The sequence below is a fragment of the Pygocentrus nattereri genome, chromosome 8 (genome assembly GCF_015220715.1).
Source record: "Pygocentrus nattereri isolate fPygNat1 chromosome 8, fPygNat1.pri, whole genome shotgun sequence".
Lineage (NCBI taxonomy): Eukaryota > Metazoa > Chordata > Actinopteri > Characiformes > Serrasalmidae > Pygocentrus > Pygocentrus nattereri.
In genome coordinates, this window is record NC_051218.1 from 15835306 (window position 1) to 15851147 (window position 15842).

The window sequence follows — 15842 nt, forward strand, 5'->3', positions numbered from 1 at the left end:
TTTCCCCACCATTTTTATGTACTAAACATCATCTTCTTCTTGTGATACCGAAGGGCTCATACAGCCTGAATTAAATGTATTAACTCTTTAGGTGAACGGTTGGCTGAGAAATGAATCATATACACATGCCCTTTGTCACCCACAGTAACCTGATTCTTTACATAGCTCTCCATTTCCCAGAATAGGCCTCCATACATCTACTCCATCCCCCATTTTAGAGTATGTACACAAAACCTGAGATAGATCATAAACACAAACATGTCTATAGAAAGGTCCAAACAAATTGGAAAGTGCTGGCCAGATGAGCTTTTAAATGCCCAGGGTGGCAGATGAGAGTGAGAAGGAGAGGGAGAGAAAAACATTGCAGGCCAGAGGGAGACAGCTCCAGGAATGGCTTTTGTAAGGCCCTGGAAAGCTTGACTGCGGGGATAAGTGGCGGGTGTGCTTAGTGAAGGGGGTATTTAGAGGCAAGAGGACAAACACATGATGGTGGTTTAGTGAGGAGCCTCGCCACAAGGCCGGCAAAGCTCCCCTAATTTCTACCTCTGAGGGCCTACAGCTCAGCCCCACCTAACACTGCCTCTCTACACCCAGAGCACTGATGTCTGGGGCTGGACGCCTTTTTTTCCATCCGTCTCACCCAGAAAATCAACCCTAATCTGCTTTGGGGTGTTTTTTTCCTCTCCTCTCTTCATTTTCTTTGTTTGTAAATGCTAAAATTTCTCTGGCTACATTTCTCTTCACACTTTATACAGGGCTATACAGAAAAAAACTCCTTTTTTTTTGAATGGCCTGATTTTTCTCTCAAAGCAAATACCAACCAGGTATATGTAGGGAGATATATAAAGGGATAATCGTTTTATTTACACATGTGTTGGTTATTGTACTGAATTGGTTCAAAGTTGAAAACACATTGTGGACCTTTAACTAAAATCCTTTTGCTTTGAATGACTCTATACCTTAATAAAACAAATGATTGAATATTCTATTTTATCACTACCAATACAATAATCATTTCTTTAAAACTTTACCAAATGTTTCAGTGGTGAATGTTTTGCTAGTGACAATTTTGGCAAATTTTGAGGATAACTCAAAAACACTAGCCAGTATGTGAATAGCGAACACAGCTTTGAACAGCGTACAATGATAATATAATTCTAGAAAACATGAAGATGTGTTTCAGTACTGACTATTCTTAATGTTCCTAATATCATTTCTTATGTATTTATTTTTAAATTAAACTTGCTATAAATGTAAATCTACCAGCTTCACTTTTAAAGAATTTAAAACTAAAACTTAAAAAAATATATTATTTTCACAAGTTGAAATTTAGGGGGTAGGGCTTGGGTTTGGGACAGCCACCTCCCAGTAGAAAGTACTCACTAATAATTTATTTGAAGGCTACCTACATAGAGACTACATAACAAATGCATAAACATTGAATAACAATAACATTTATGAAGCAATATTTGAGTATTTATGACCAGCTTATGCTAGAAACCGCAAGATGACACAAGATGTTATATGAAATAAATGACATTGCTTTGACATAAGGGACCTTAAACAAAAGTGATTGACATTTGTGCTATTTATAACACTATTATGAGGCATCATTTTCATTGTTTCACATGAATTAAAGCACAAATCTCTTGTAATAATACTATGCCAACATATGATTTACTTCAGCGTATGGGATCTTGTGGTTAATGGCATAAGCTGTTCAAAGACTTGCATATTGCTTCATGTTATTATGTAAATATTTTATTCAATGCTTATGTGTCTGTTATGATGTTTTTATGTAAGCAGCCTTCAAATAAAGTGCTATCAAGTACTCTATAAATGATGATTTTGTACATATTTAGTTTGTTACTCACATACTCACATAATGCCTTTATAACATTATCTCTCTAAATCTTTAAAGCCTGAATACATAATTGTTTTTTTTGTTTTTTTTTTTTACTGTGGAACTGCACATTGATCTAATTTAGTAAAATAATCCATACACATACACCATCACTGTCAAAATAAAACCTCATATCTCCAAAATAGAAACTTTGTGGAAAAAGTTCAGAAGTTCAGTACTACACAGCTAGATAACGCCTGTTTCTCCAAACTGTAGATTAAGCAATAATGCTGATTTACCCACTTAAGTGAATAGTTTTATAAGTAGTTAAACATTTCGTGACCTATGTACAATCAAAAGCTCAATTACAGAAGCATTCAGACATGCCAGGACTATGTCAACCTGCATGACATTTGATAGCACTTCTGTAGATACCAGTGGAAGGACTTAATATTTGTGAACAATTGCTAAACCAACTCAGATTGTGGTGTAGTGGTGTTAGCATTGCTGGTTGGTTTGGTTTTCTGGAGCAATCCTTAAGAAATGACGCAGAAGGTAATGTCATGTCTAAATCCAGAATACCACAAGCTATTCAAAAACTCTTTAAGGCTGGTTTTGAGAGTGTTTGGGTGACCAAATAGTCCTGAGGCAAAAGGTGATTTATTACTGCTATATTAAACCCACAATAGTGGAATTTATTACTGCAACATCAAATCTTAGGCAGAACAAATTTAGGCTCAGGTCTTTTAACATGGTCAGCCTCTTACTCGCAGTGTGAAAATAGCCATTTCAAATTTCCTTCCTTCTGTTGTATTTCTTTCTTCCTCCTGTTTCTTTCTTTTTCTCCTGTTTATTTCAAAACACATTTCATACATATGTAAATATGTGAATAATGTATGTACATGTGCATTTTTCACATTTTCATCTGAACACTCCGTGTGGAACGTGATGCTCCATGACAAATAAGAAAGTTACTGTCTGTTTTAGCCGATGTACTCTTACCATATTTTGCTCCACAACAGATTTGTTACTTCACTGAAATGGACAGAAACTCTTATTTCTCTTATAACTCCTAATCAGAAACAGAGGCTGTGTGAATTCTGAAAAGAAGGGAGCTTTCTCTTACAAAAGCTATACTCTTGTAATAAATAAAAAAAGTTCCCTAATTAATGCTTGGAACCCACTTAGAATGTTCATTGCTGGCTTCAAGCCTTCACAACTTCAGAACAATTTGAGCTACAAACATTCACATATCAGAACACTCAGCAGACCCGGCCCTCACTAGCCAGTGTCCATTTCATCCAGCTGTGAAGCATCAGCCAGTCATCCAGCTCCAAAAACCAAAATCAAACAACATATGACATGTACGACTGTCTCATGTAAACACTGTAATTGTAACTGTAATTGTAATTGATCAAAATACCAAAACAATTACACCACATTATTGCAGGAAATTAAGATTTAAACAATCCTACCAAATTTAACACTTTTCAATTCTTCATCTTAACCAGATCAAAAGTTGTATCAAAAGAGATGATGCTCTATGCACCTCCAAAATCCTCATGGGCTTATATTACAAAAGCTCAATTATATCTGAACCTCAAACTGCAAGTCTAAATCAAACAACTAACATTACTTTGTTAAATAATAATAATGTAAGCACTGCTTCCTACTACCTGTTACCTTTTGATTAAAATCCCAGTAAGAATTATTCACTTTTCAGCTAAAAAATATTGTATATTTAACAGAAAATTACATAGAAGCCTCCTTCACATTCAATTCTCATTGAAAAACTTGCATTCTGTTTCCCAAATAAATCTGTAGGGGTTATTTTTCCATATCTTTTCTGCTTCTCACTGTCCAAGTAATCTCAATTACAAACTCAGAATCATCAGTTCATAAAACCTTACTCCACATCTCAGATGTCCCGTTTTAGTTTTTTCCTTCTTTTTCTGTATTTGTGAACCATATAGTTGTACATTTATTTTAAAGATTTGAAAAACATTTTGAAAATTCTAATTTGTGTAGCTTGGGTGAACATTTTTTGTGGCTCAGATTTTGTCACTGAATGAAATTTACTACAACTGAAAAATGAATGTATTCAAGTCAGCCACTGAACAATAACCAAAGTAGAGCCCAGTCAGAGATCACCAACACTTTGAATTAAATTCAATTATAATCGCAAACTCATTCCTTGCAGTGCCTCCTCAGGCATATCATTTGAAACCATCCAAGCTGACCTCTCTTGACTACACTTTCTGTAAAAGTCCATGAGCAGCCTATGAAAATGACTCATCTGAGTCAGGGCTGCTCTGGTTTATTTTGTGGCTTGTGTAGGTTGTAGGGAAGGAAGGAAGAAGGATGATTGGAAGGAGATGTGTGGACATAATAGATTGGCTAGAACATTTCAGTGCAAAACCCACCTAGCCTCAACCTGGTGCAACATCTGAGCTCACATGAGACCTGTCTGAACTACATTCTTTAGCCTACAGAACTTCAGAGACAAACTCTTATTCTCTCTGCAGAGCTGTGACTTCTCGCACACTTCAGTGGACCACGATGACTGGGTGGTTGCTTGGAGACAGTATTTTGGTTGATTGGATATAGAAGCCACTTATGTAACTGCATTTAACAGACTCTCTCTCTTTCTCAGCCTCCCCTTTCTGCTGGGTTATAAAAAGTTGTTTTCATAAGGCTTGAAAAGACGGAGGCATGTGCTGGTTTGGACTCTGGCAGCCAGACACAGAAAGCCTCTCATTTCCCAACGATCGCCCTCCCAGGCCGCAGAGCTCCACAGATAAACATTATAACAGCACAAAAAACGTAATGTCTCCGCTCAAAAACAAACAGCGCTCTGCCATGCCAGGCCTATAGGGATGGTTTTTAAAGGATACACTAAGGCTTTATAGGTCTAGATGAGAGGGAGAAAAAACAAACAGACACAATATGTAGGGCAAGAGAGCAGCTGCAGAAGGGCATTATTCAGCAGTAAAGAGGAGCAGACGTGGACGGCTCAGCTGCGGTATTTAAAGAAACGTCCAGCTTGCTCTGACCAATATTTCAGAGGTCTGAAGAGGATACAGAGAGTGAGTGAAAGGTTCTCTATCAGTCATTGCTTTCTCTGTTGTTCTGCATTTGCCCACAAACCGTGAGGCCAAGGCAGTCACATCCAGTTTACAGTGGACATCTGCAGAGCTGACCACAGGAGAGGTGCTCAACACAGAGTAGTGCAGTATCAGTTTACTCACTTCCTACCTCCTTTGGCATTTAGATGAGAACTAGAATGTTGACTAATACAACAATTTATGAATGAATGAATAAATAAATAAATAAATAAGCAAGCAATAAAGTTAGTAGGTAAATAAATACATAATAAATAAATTTAACAATTAACTACCTGAATAAATGTGAGTAAATAAACAGATCAATGCAAGTAAATAAGGAAACAAATAAAAGTGAGTTCATTAAAATAACTAAATGCAAATAAATCTAAATAAACAAAAGCAAAGGTCTGATCAATTAAATAATTTACTAAGTTATTAGGTAACTGAATAAACAAACAAACATACTTTACATTATTTCTACAGATTTCCGCCAAATTTCAATAAAATTATTGTGCAACCAATCCAATTAAAAGTGCCAAATTCAAGTTATGTCATCACATTTTATTTTTATGTGGTACATAAACATATACAACCTTTACCGGACTGGGAAAAATATTTACACTTGCTGTAATCAAAAATATAAACTGCTCTACAGTAAACTGCTCTTGCACAACTATGTCCACACTCTATACAAGCAGCACAGAAGAAAAAAATGCTTGGTGTTTTTTTCTGACCACTACCTCCTGAATGCTTTATTTTTCACTCAAGCTATGATAAAACTATGGTTAAAAAACGGTTTGCTAAGACTGATTATGACTATGAACCTGAACATAGTTTGTATTTCTCAAGTAATGCTGTGCAAGTCTCTGAATCAACTCAAAATGAGTGAAACCTGAGAAACAGCATGAGCACCAAGATCTCAGATGTATTCACTTGCTCTTCTTGGTGTCCAGAGATACTGTTCGTCCTGTCTATTGCATCCTCTCCACTCGTCTCCTGCACATCACCCCAAACCCTTTGACTCTTCAGTATCCTCACTCATGTACCTCCAGCAATCAGCGGCATTTGCAGGATTTGACCACCATATTGGAAAGCTGCTCCACCCGAGGGGTCCGGCCCAGGAAGTAAACGATAGTGAGGGGCTCCAGGTCCTGGGGCACACAGCAGGGAGACGCTGAAGCCTCAGGATTCATTTTGTTATAGAGCGGCAGAATCTGGGAGAGGGACAGAGGGGCACAAATAAATAAAGATGTGAAGAAATAGAAAGTAAGAATATAAATTCCTCCAAAGACTTCTAGACGACACAGAAGTAGTCTGTATTATATATACGTTAGTAGGCTAGACCAGTGGTGCTCAAGTAATGTGCTAGTTATCTGCTGCCCAGTAGAGTTTCATTCTAGCACAGCTAATTACTACAGAGCTGTGGCCTGGAAGGGACCCAGTTTGACACCCCTGGTATAACGCATTTCATTCACGCACCATATTGTAGTGATTGTCTGCACTCCACAAGTAAGGACAGTTCCCAGCACAGAAGTTAGCTCGATATCCTTTTGGCTCATGGATCCATTTCCAGTTTAAGTCCCGACGGAAGTCAATATACAGAGACCTCAAACAGCAGCCTTGATCTGCATTCCTGTAGAAGAATGACAAAATGGCAAAAACTAAAGCACTATTCAACCCGGATTTATTTTTACCAGAAAAGGTTCTGTAATGTAATCCTTAAGAGATGTGACCAGCTGATTCATAAAGAATCTGTATAATGTATCCAAATTACAATATATTGCATTCAGATAGCCCTTGTAAACTCAGGAAATTCTAAGGTAATCTCAAAACGTTGAATTTTAAGAACTGACAAAGACAAAAATACCAATTACAAACTGGCAATTTTATCAGTTTCCCAAGATCATCTAAATGCAAACAATGGTAGTTAAACTACCTCCCCAATTGAAACAGCAGTTTAATTACAGTATATCCTCAGTTTAAATGGTAGTTAAATTAAAGTATCTCCTCATTGAGGAGCTCGGGGAGATCTTAGGAGTGGTAAAGAATAACAGTCTTTACAGTTTACTGAATCTTAAAGGTACTCTATGTCAATGACTTTTTATATGTACTTCTAATCTATCAGAAAGCATGCACGGATAAAACTAAACTACCTCCTATAGGGCATAAGAACCAAAAATAACAAATAACAGTCCACACTCACTGCTTACTCTGTCTTATATTCATTCTATGCTAATTATCTATTTATGTGAACCTCTGTTCCAACGGATCGCACCAATGGATTGGGGGCTGTTTTCAGTAAAGATTGTCAAACTTTTCAGTGCAAGTGTGTTGACCTCAGACATGTTTTCTTATTCAGTCTTTATAAACACATTTAAATGATCATATTAATACCAAAAAGCTTTTATGAATATATGAAATATAGCCCCATGAGTCCCTGATCTCCAGCTAAACACTCAAAAATAAGCTAAACATGAGATACTCTTGCAGCCAGCACTGACAATCACTGATGATTTCAATTCATACAGCAAGGAGAAGGCACAAGCAAAAAAAAGGGTTTATGCACATCTCTATGATTCTTTTTCCACAACTAAATATGAGGCACTCCCTAAGCAAGTCACTGCATGCAAACACTGGATACACTGTATGTCTGTCAGTTTACAGTATACTAGGGTTCAATGGCTCGTTTATACATGCTATCATGCACAGTATCATGTAGAAGTCTTTAAAAAGCTACCTTGAGCATGTTGTGGTGTCAGCAGCTGCCCTCTTTTTGCGATTCTTTTTAGCGGGATTGTCCAAACGATCAGTGGGCAGCAGGGTCAGTATGAGGTGTGGTGTTTTAGTACTGAACTCTATCTGGCCTTTGGTTGCCCCTGGCCTCCTGCTCTGTCGCATCAGGTCATCATCAACACCTGTGAAGTTGAGGAAGAACGGTTTGAATTTGATTTTTTCACAAAAGGTACTGTTAAAGTTCACAGTAACATTTTTCCTGCGGTGTGATCACCAAAAACATTTCAGAACACATGCTATATATACTGTATACATAAAAAACAGAAAGACCCCGACCTGCAAATCGAGCTTCTAGTTCTTCACTCTTGTTGGGCACTATATTGTTTGTGGAGGGCACAAATGTGCAGCAAGGACAATGAACACTGAGCTTTAGACCCAGGTTCCTCTCTGAGTGGGAGGATAATGAGGGAAAATTACTGACTGCACACATCTTTCACGGTGATGTTATTTGAAGATTTCGAAAGAAGAAGAGTTTGAGCAGTTCCATCATGCACTATATGTCCAAAAGTTCCTCCTGCTCATCCAGCATTTCTTCTGAAATCGAGGGTATTAATAAGGAGTTTATCCCTCTTTTGCTGCAATAACAGCCTCTACACTTCTGGGAAGACTTTACACTAGATGTTGGAACATTGCTGTAAGGATTTCATTGCATTCAGCCACAAGAGCATTAGTGATTTCAGGCACTGATGTTGGATGATTAGTTCTGGATCACCCCAATTCATCCCAAAGGTATTTTAAGGTTCCCCACTGCCTAATACTGGGGAGCTTTATACCCCTCTAGTCAATGCTTGGCACTAGGCATGGTGAACCTAGGCTCTTATGCAGCTGCTCCAGAGGATCCCATTCTAGCAGCAACGTTTTTCTATGTAGATTATTTAAGATACACTTTAAAGCTGCTTAATTCAATAATTAGAATGAGTCTCAGAAGTAAACTCTTTTGGGCATATAGTGTTTGAAAGCAAATAGAAACTATTAAAATATGACACATATTGCTCTGAGATGTTATTTGCAGATTTGTGAAAGGAGATGCTGTCAAATGACAGAGTAAATCATTTGACAGCAAAGAGAAATGAGTAAAATGCAGCTCGGCTGTTGTGCGGCTGCTTGAACTCTCTGACCTCTGAAAGCCATCCATTCCTTCACTGTCTCAGTGACATCCACGGACAGCCACGCCCCCTTGGCCTGTGGCTGCACTGTTCTTGAGTCTATATACCTCTGAGAGGGGCCTGTGACTTCATCAGACTTTAGAATCTGGAGAGAGAAAGATAGAGAGAGAGAGAGAGAGAGAGAGAAAGAGAGAGAGAGAGAGAGAGAGAGAGAGAGAGAGAGAGAGAGAGAGGGAGAGAGAGAGAGAGAGAGAGAGAGAGAGAGAGAGAGAGAGAGAGAGAGAGAGAGAATAATGCTAGATCAGCACTTTTACTCTGGACTTACTGTAGGTCAATGCTTACGTCCACGGTAATGACCCACCTGGTAGATTTCCACGCGCTGCTCGGTGGCGCGCGCTCGCGCGTTCTGCACCCTGAAGATGCGGAACTCCGCCTTCACGAGCGTGCTGGAGTTTCTCTCCACGTTGGTGACGTCAAACCGAACCACTCTGAAGTACGGACTGAGGGGCTGCGGGTTTATCGCGTCTGCGGGGGGATGGGGGGGGGGGGGGACAAAGCACAGAATGTAGCGTGCAGCTTTCAGCATTACAACTTTTTAGCTTTTTAAGGTTGCGTGACGAAGCTCTGACAACTTCACGCATTGTTAAGAAGTTTATCCATGTTAAAGGGGAAGTCCTCCGCTTTTTTAAAATTTCCGCATAAGTAAAGGGTTGAGATGCAAAGAGACTCATTCAGAGTGATTTGATGTGAAATGCTTCGTTCGGAATTGTCAGAATGTTTCACGGTTGTGGTGATAGGAACCAGACGTCTGGAGAGTTTAATGCCTCTGGAAGCTTGCTTAAAAATGTTATTCCATAAAATGATTTAATACATGCTGCCTTGCACGTCATTTGTGGTAGTTTTGTGATAAAAGCTTGGCTTAATCTTTTTTAATCCATTTATTTCAATCCATCCTTGGCGGATGAGTACATGCAGGACGTTCTGAGACAAAATAGTCACCAAAGAAAACTTTATTTTTCAGATTTAGAACTATTTTACCATCATCAACATTACCTATAAAATCTCATAATACACATAAGTGTAGGTTCGCTTGTGGTTTTGGAGAGTAAATAAAATTGCCATATTCGTGCTGTGGACACTGTGACTCCTGGTTTCTATCAGCACCGCTGTAGAGAAATTAGAATTGGTGAGTTTCTCTACAATGAACCACTTCACACCAAACCGCTCCGAATGACTCTGTTTACATCTCGAGGGCTGAACTATTCAGACGTTTTGAAAAATTGGTGGAATTCCCCTTTAAAGTTAAAAGAAGTTAATGAATATTCACACTACACCATCGGGGGGCGTCAAGCAAAGAATACAAGGAAATCTTGTAAAAACTCTGAAATGGCCTTTGTGTTAAAGTTAGCTAGGAACATTTATACAACACCCCGAAATGAACTTCAGCGTAAATGTTCTTTATAAAACTCTTTTCATTGACGTTAAAGTCAGCTACCACTAAAGCACAGCTAAAGCGTGCGTCTCTAAAATGCCCATTTTAAACTTTTCCCACAAAAAACCTGCCGTTCACCGTCACTGCTACCGGAGGGCTGCAGGCAGCTCGACCCCCGCGCAGTGATTTACGGTAAAGATAAAGCCGAGCTCGCGCTGTACTGACTGTTGTCCGCGCGCTGGGGCAGCATGTCCACGCGCTGCACCTCCTTGGCATAATAGTCCTCCTCGCTGCTCTCGCGGTCGCAGGCGGCCTCGGCGTGGCGCGCGCGCTCCTTCAGCAGCTCCTTTGTGCTGTTGTAGAGCAGCATGACCTCCAAGGGCACGGCGTCCGGCCGCGGGGCGCTCGCGGGGTCCGGGGGCGAGCGGATGCGCAGCTTGCTGAGGATCTGCCCGCGCACCGCCTCTATGCGCTTCGACTTGTGCTCGTCCAGGTCGTACGACTGGCAGGTGGAGAAGCCCTCGGCCGACGCGGAGAGCTTCAGCACGAGCAGGATGAGGTTGATGAACCACATGGCTGAAGCAGAAGGGGAAAAGTAGTAAAACAGCAGCAGTTTCCTCGCGGAGTGACCGGACCGGAGTGCGTGGGCAGCAGCGCCGCCGCCTTCACCTGCTCAGCACCCCGCGTGGCGCTCGCGTGCACGTTTTAACCTTCTTCGCGCGCCCCTTTCCACCTCCTTCACGCGTAGCAGCCCAGCCTGTTTGTGCGAAGTTACTTTTAGCCTGTGAGAGTTTCTTTGAGTTTACAGCTTCAGCTTCGTTCAGCCTCCATCAGCCGCGCGCTTCAGGTAAACGACGCGAGAAAAACCATTTTAGAGCCCCGTGTTAAACTGCTGCACCTCATTACGGATTCCGCCTGCATGCTGTTTCTGGGAGGTGTTACAACCGCCGTTTCTTTTTCTGTGCATTATTCTGAGCAGCTCCCGCTCTCCGCAGCGTCGGGAGCGGAGCCGTGTCTGCGCGCCAGTGTTTCTGCCGAAGCTCCGCTGTGGTCTGGATTCTTGCGGTCCGCAGTTTTGTGAGGAAACGCTATTTTAGTTAAACTACTTTCTTTTTAATGTTACTCTGCACTTCACTTTCCCACGAACACAGGACGGTCCAGGCACATTTAACCGTTTCGCTCTTCGCGAGAAACGCGCACTTAAATGAGTTCACTGTTAAAAGTCCACATGTTTCCCTCTTAAATTCGCCCACTAGTGCTGCCGCTCGGAGAAATAAACACTGAAAACTTCCAGCATTTCTGCAGGTAACCGCACTGAGCGCCGAGCAGTCCGGAGAGCAGAGACAGAGCCTGGTCTCTAATGTAGGGTTTAAAATTAAGAAATGAAGGGTTTTAATTCCGCTCCGTAATGGAGAAAAGACAAAACAGTATGTCGATCAGTGTGGCGGCAAAACGACAAAACATTTAGCTGTATGAGAGAGAGAGAGAGAGAGAGAGAGAGACAGAGAGAGAGAGAGAGAGAGAGAGAGAGAGAGAGAGAGAGAGAGAGAGAAAACACCAAACTGCCCTGTGTCTCTGGAGAGAAGAGTGGGCTGATCATACAAGATGTTTGGCACCTTGCCTCCACTTCAGCGACAAAAGGTTGTTTATACAAGCAGAATCACATTTATTGTGTTTAAACCAGGAGCAGATAGTTGGGTATTTATGCCTTTAAAAACGCCAATGTAACATGCATGTGCTATAAAGAGTAACCAGAAATCCTTGTTTCCAAAAAAGTAGTTGCGTGACATCTTACTGACTTGTTAAACTCATAAACACCCCTGACTTAATGTAATGAAGTGTTGATCTGCCAAACCAGCCGGAAAAGTAACTACAAATAATACCACAGGGAGAGGTTTGACCATGGCTATATGAACACAGGCATCCATAAAATCACTACTTAATACTAATATTAATTGTATTTAATCTGATGTTAGTACTGTGCTGAGCAAATGAACACCTGCCCAAGTAAGTAGATTCATATATAAAAGAGAGATATTAGATATTTTTATACAACCCCAATTCCAATGAACCTATATTCAATTGAATACACTACAAAGACAAGATATTTCACGTTCAAACGGATAAACTTTATTGTTTTTTGCAAATATTCACTCATTTTAAATTGATGCCTGCAACACGTTCCAAAGAAGTTGGGACAGGGGAAACAAAATACTGGGAAAGTTGAGGAATGCTCAAAGAACACCTGTTTGGAACATTCCACAGGTGACCAGGTTAATTGGAAACAGGTGAGTGTCATGATTGAGTATAAAGGGAGGATCCCTGAAAGGCTCAGTCGTTCACAAGCAAGGATGGGGTGAGGTTCACTACTTTTTGAACAACTGCGTGAGCAAATAGTCCAACAGTTTAAGAATGTTTCTCAACATGCATTTGCAAAGAATTTAGGGATTTCATCATCTACGGTCCATAATATCATCAAAAGATTCAGAGAATCTGGAGAAATCCCTGCAAGTAAGCGGCAAGGCAGAAAACCAACATTGAATGCCTGTGACCTTCGATCCCTCAGGTGGCACTGCATTAAAAACTGACATCATTCTGTAATGGATATTATCACATGGGCTCAGGAACACTTCAGAAAACCATTGTCAGTGAACACAGTTTGTCGCTCCATCTACAAGTGCAAGTTAAAACTCTGCCATACAAAGCGAAAGCCATATATCAACAACACCCAGAAACGCCGCCGGCTTCTCTGGGACCAAGCTCATCTGAGATGGACTGACGCAAAGTGGAGAAGTGTCCTGTGGTCTGATGAGTCCACATTTCAAATTGTTTTTGGAAATCATGGATGTCGTGTCCTCTGGGCCAAAGAGGAAAGGGACTGTCTGGATTGTTATCAGCACAAAGTTCAAAAGCCATCATCTCTGATGGTGTGGGGGTGTGTTAGTGCCCATGGCATGGGTAACTTGCACATCTGTGAAGGCACCATTAATGCTGAAAGGTACATACAGGTTTTGGAGCAACATATGCTGCCATCCAAGACACGTCTTTTTCAGGGACGTCCCTGCTTATTTCAGCAAGACAATGCCTAGCCACATTCTGCACATATTACAACAGCGTGGCTTTGTAGTAAAAGAGTGCAGGTACTAGACTGGCCTGCCTGCAGTCCAGACCTGTCTCCCATTGAAAATGTGTGGCGCATTATGAAGCGCAAAAACAACAATGGAGACCTGGATTGTTGAGCAACTTGAATGCAACAATGGGTAAGAATTCCACCTACAAAGCTTCAATAATTAGTGTCCTCAGCTCCCAAACGCTTATTGAGTGCTGTTAAAAGGAAAGGTGATGTAACACAGTGGTAAACATTCCCCTGTCCCAACTTCTTTGGAACATGTTGCAGGCATCAAATTCAAAATGAGTGAATATTTGCAATAAACAAAGTTTATCCGTTTGAACATTAAATATCTTGTCTTTGTAGTGTATTCAAATGAATATAAGTTGAAAATGATTTGCAAATCATCGTGTTCTGTTTTTTTTTGTGTGTTCTGTTTCTTTTTTGTGTTCTGTTTCAATGTGTTACACAGTGTCCCAACTTCATTGGAATTGTGGTTGTAGAGCTAAATACAAAAACAATGAAAATAAGGTTTAAAATAACGACTGAACATCAACAAAGAAATATGATTTTCTTTGTCCCTATTTTAAATGATACATGATTCATGTTCAACAGAACACTTCAGTGACTGAACTGAACTGAACAGAGAGAGAGAGAGAGAGAGAGAGAGAGAGAGGGGGGGGGGGAGCGGGGGGGGGGGGGCGGTGGCAAGCCTGAAGAATGTAAGGAAATTATAGGTCTGTTTCAAAGAGGTCAAAAATCACAAAGGAAGATTTTAAGCAGGTTTCATCTTCTCCTTCCATCCCCACCGTCCTGGCTCACCTCTGGAATCTACTCCCAGAAAATCTTTTACGTAGAAAAAGTTTCCACCCAGCTCAGGTGCTGCTGGGTAATTAACAGCAGACCATACAAAGCGCTGCAGTATAGCGGAGAAACTAAAATAACTTTCCCTCAACTTTTCCCCTCTCACGATCCAGCCGGGTCGATTCGCCTCACCTTCAGCTGTGTTATTATTTTTAACTTCCATTTTGTTCTCACACTGAAAAGATTAATACCCACCTCAGCTCTCAGTCCTTTCATTTTGACTACACCCTCTCCTTCTTCTACCTCTCCCTTCCCTCCTCTCTTCCCTCAGTCTCATTGTTAATTACAGTTCATGAACTACACGATCGTTAATCTGTCAAAAACAGCTTTATTGCAGCTCTCCACCTCCCCCATTATAACGTTATTATAGTCGCAGTCAGAGGGCTGTAATTGAAGAAGTAGGCCAAGCAGAAGAGTTAGAAGTGTGCTCCAAGGCTCAGAGACACCCGAGCAAGGAATTTCTCTTTAGCAGAGTGGTTGATGCCACTGCAAGAAAAAAATCGTTTTTTTCCCTGTTCAAACATGACTTCAGAATCTGAGCATTCATTGAAAGGAAAGCGCTCCCGGCAGGAAAAGTGAAAAGCGCTTACGTGGATCTAGATGGTTTGGCGACATCTAGCGCCCCAGGAGGGGCGGAGGGATACAAGTGGTATCCTGGTGGTAACTCTCTTGCGGTTAGTGGCGAGATTGAAATACGAGATTTAAATAGTGACCACCAAAGTGTGGCACCTTTATTTCTGGCATCCCATAATCTAAATATAGTCCTTAAAACGCCACGTCATCAAACCTTCAAAGCTTTGCGTGTAAACTTTATCAGCAAGACGCATCACAAAGCGAGGAACAGGCTAACAGTACTAAAGAAAGCAATAATAGGGGTCCAAGCACCTCGACTGTCAAAAGGCCACTGAAAGAATTAGCTCTTGCGCGAATGCTGCTCATTGAATTTTGTTTAAGGTGAGAGTTCCCCAAAACACAAAGAGAACTGTTAGACATCACGTTTTTCAGGAAACTGTGGTGATTCAGATCATCTCAAAATTACGATTTCAGGAAATTTGTGCAGACCTTTGAGAAATGTTCATTTTAACTTGATTTGAACTCTAGAAACCAAATGCACTAAATACCAGTCACAGCACCAGCTGGTATAACTGTACACCAAAACACCAAATAGGTTTCTTGATGTGGTCAGTGACAGAGTATTTTGAAGTTCCTCTCAAAGCATGACAGAAACCATGGAGTGTAAATGTGGATTTTGCAAAAAATGGCTGAGCTGGAATTTTTGTGAAAACAGGTAATTTACTTCTTAGGGATCCAGTGATTATGAATTTTTGTAGCTGGCTCAGATTCTGATTTCTTTACAGTCAAATTCACTGCTGGACTTTTTTTTGGCTATTTTTTTATTAGCCTTACATTTATTGACCAAAGCTCACACTGCAAGGGCTAAATAAACACACCAGCAGATTTCCGGTATGTTGTACATACCAAAGATGCAATATAAATAACTGTGCTTTTTGGCCTTTTAAATTCTTAAATTAAACTTAATTTCCTGTTTAAAATAGCAATCAAGGGCTACTTCAAAAGAGGCAACTGGCTG

The 15842-nt window shown here is 40.6% G+C and overlaps 1 protein-coding gene across 1 annotated transcript; it reads right to left on the minus strand.

The window, feature by feature from the left end:
• Positions 1 to 5487: 5487 nt before the first annotated feature.
• Positions 5488 to 11686, minus strand: tgfb5 (transforming growth factor, beta 5). The gene is made up of 7 exons (XM_017689445.2): positions 10504 to 11686; positions 9208 to 9371; positions 8859 to 8991; positions 8017 to 8127; positions 7685 to 7862; positions 6427 to 6580; positions 5488 to 6161 (listed from the first exon to the last, which is right to left on the minus strand). The coding sequence occupies exons 1-7, from the start codon at positions 10850 to 10852 to the stop codon at positions 6003 to 6005; spliced, it is 1248 nt and encodes a 415-aa protein (XP_017544934.1). The 5' UTR covers positions 10853 to 11686; the 3' UTR covers positions 5488 to 6002.
• Positions 11687 to 15842: the final 4156 nt, after the last annotated feature.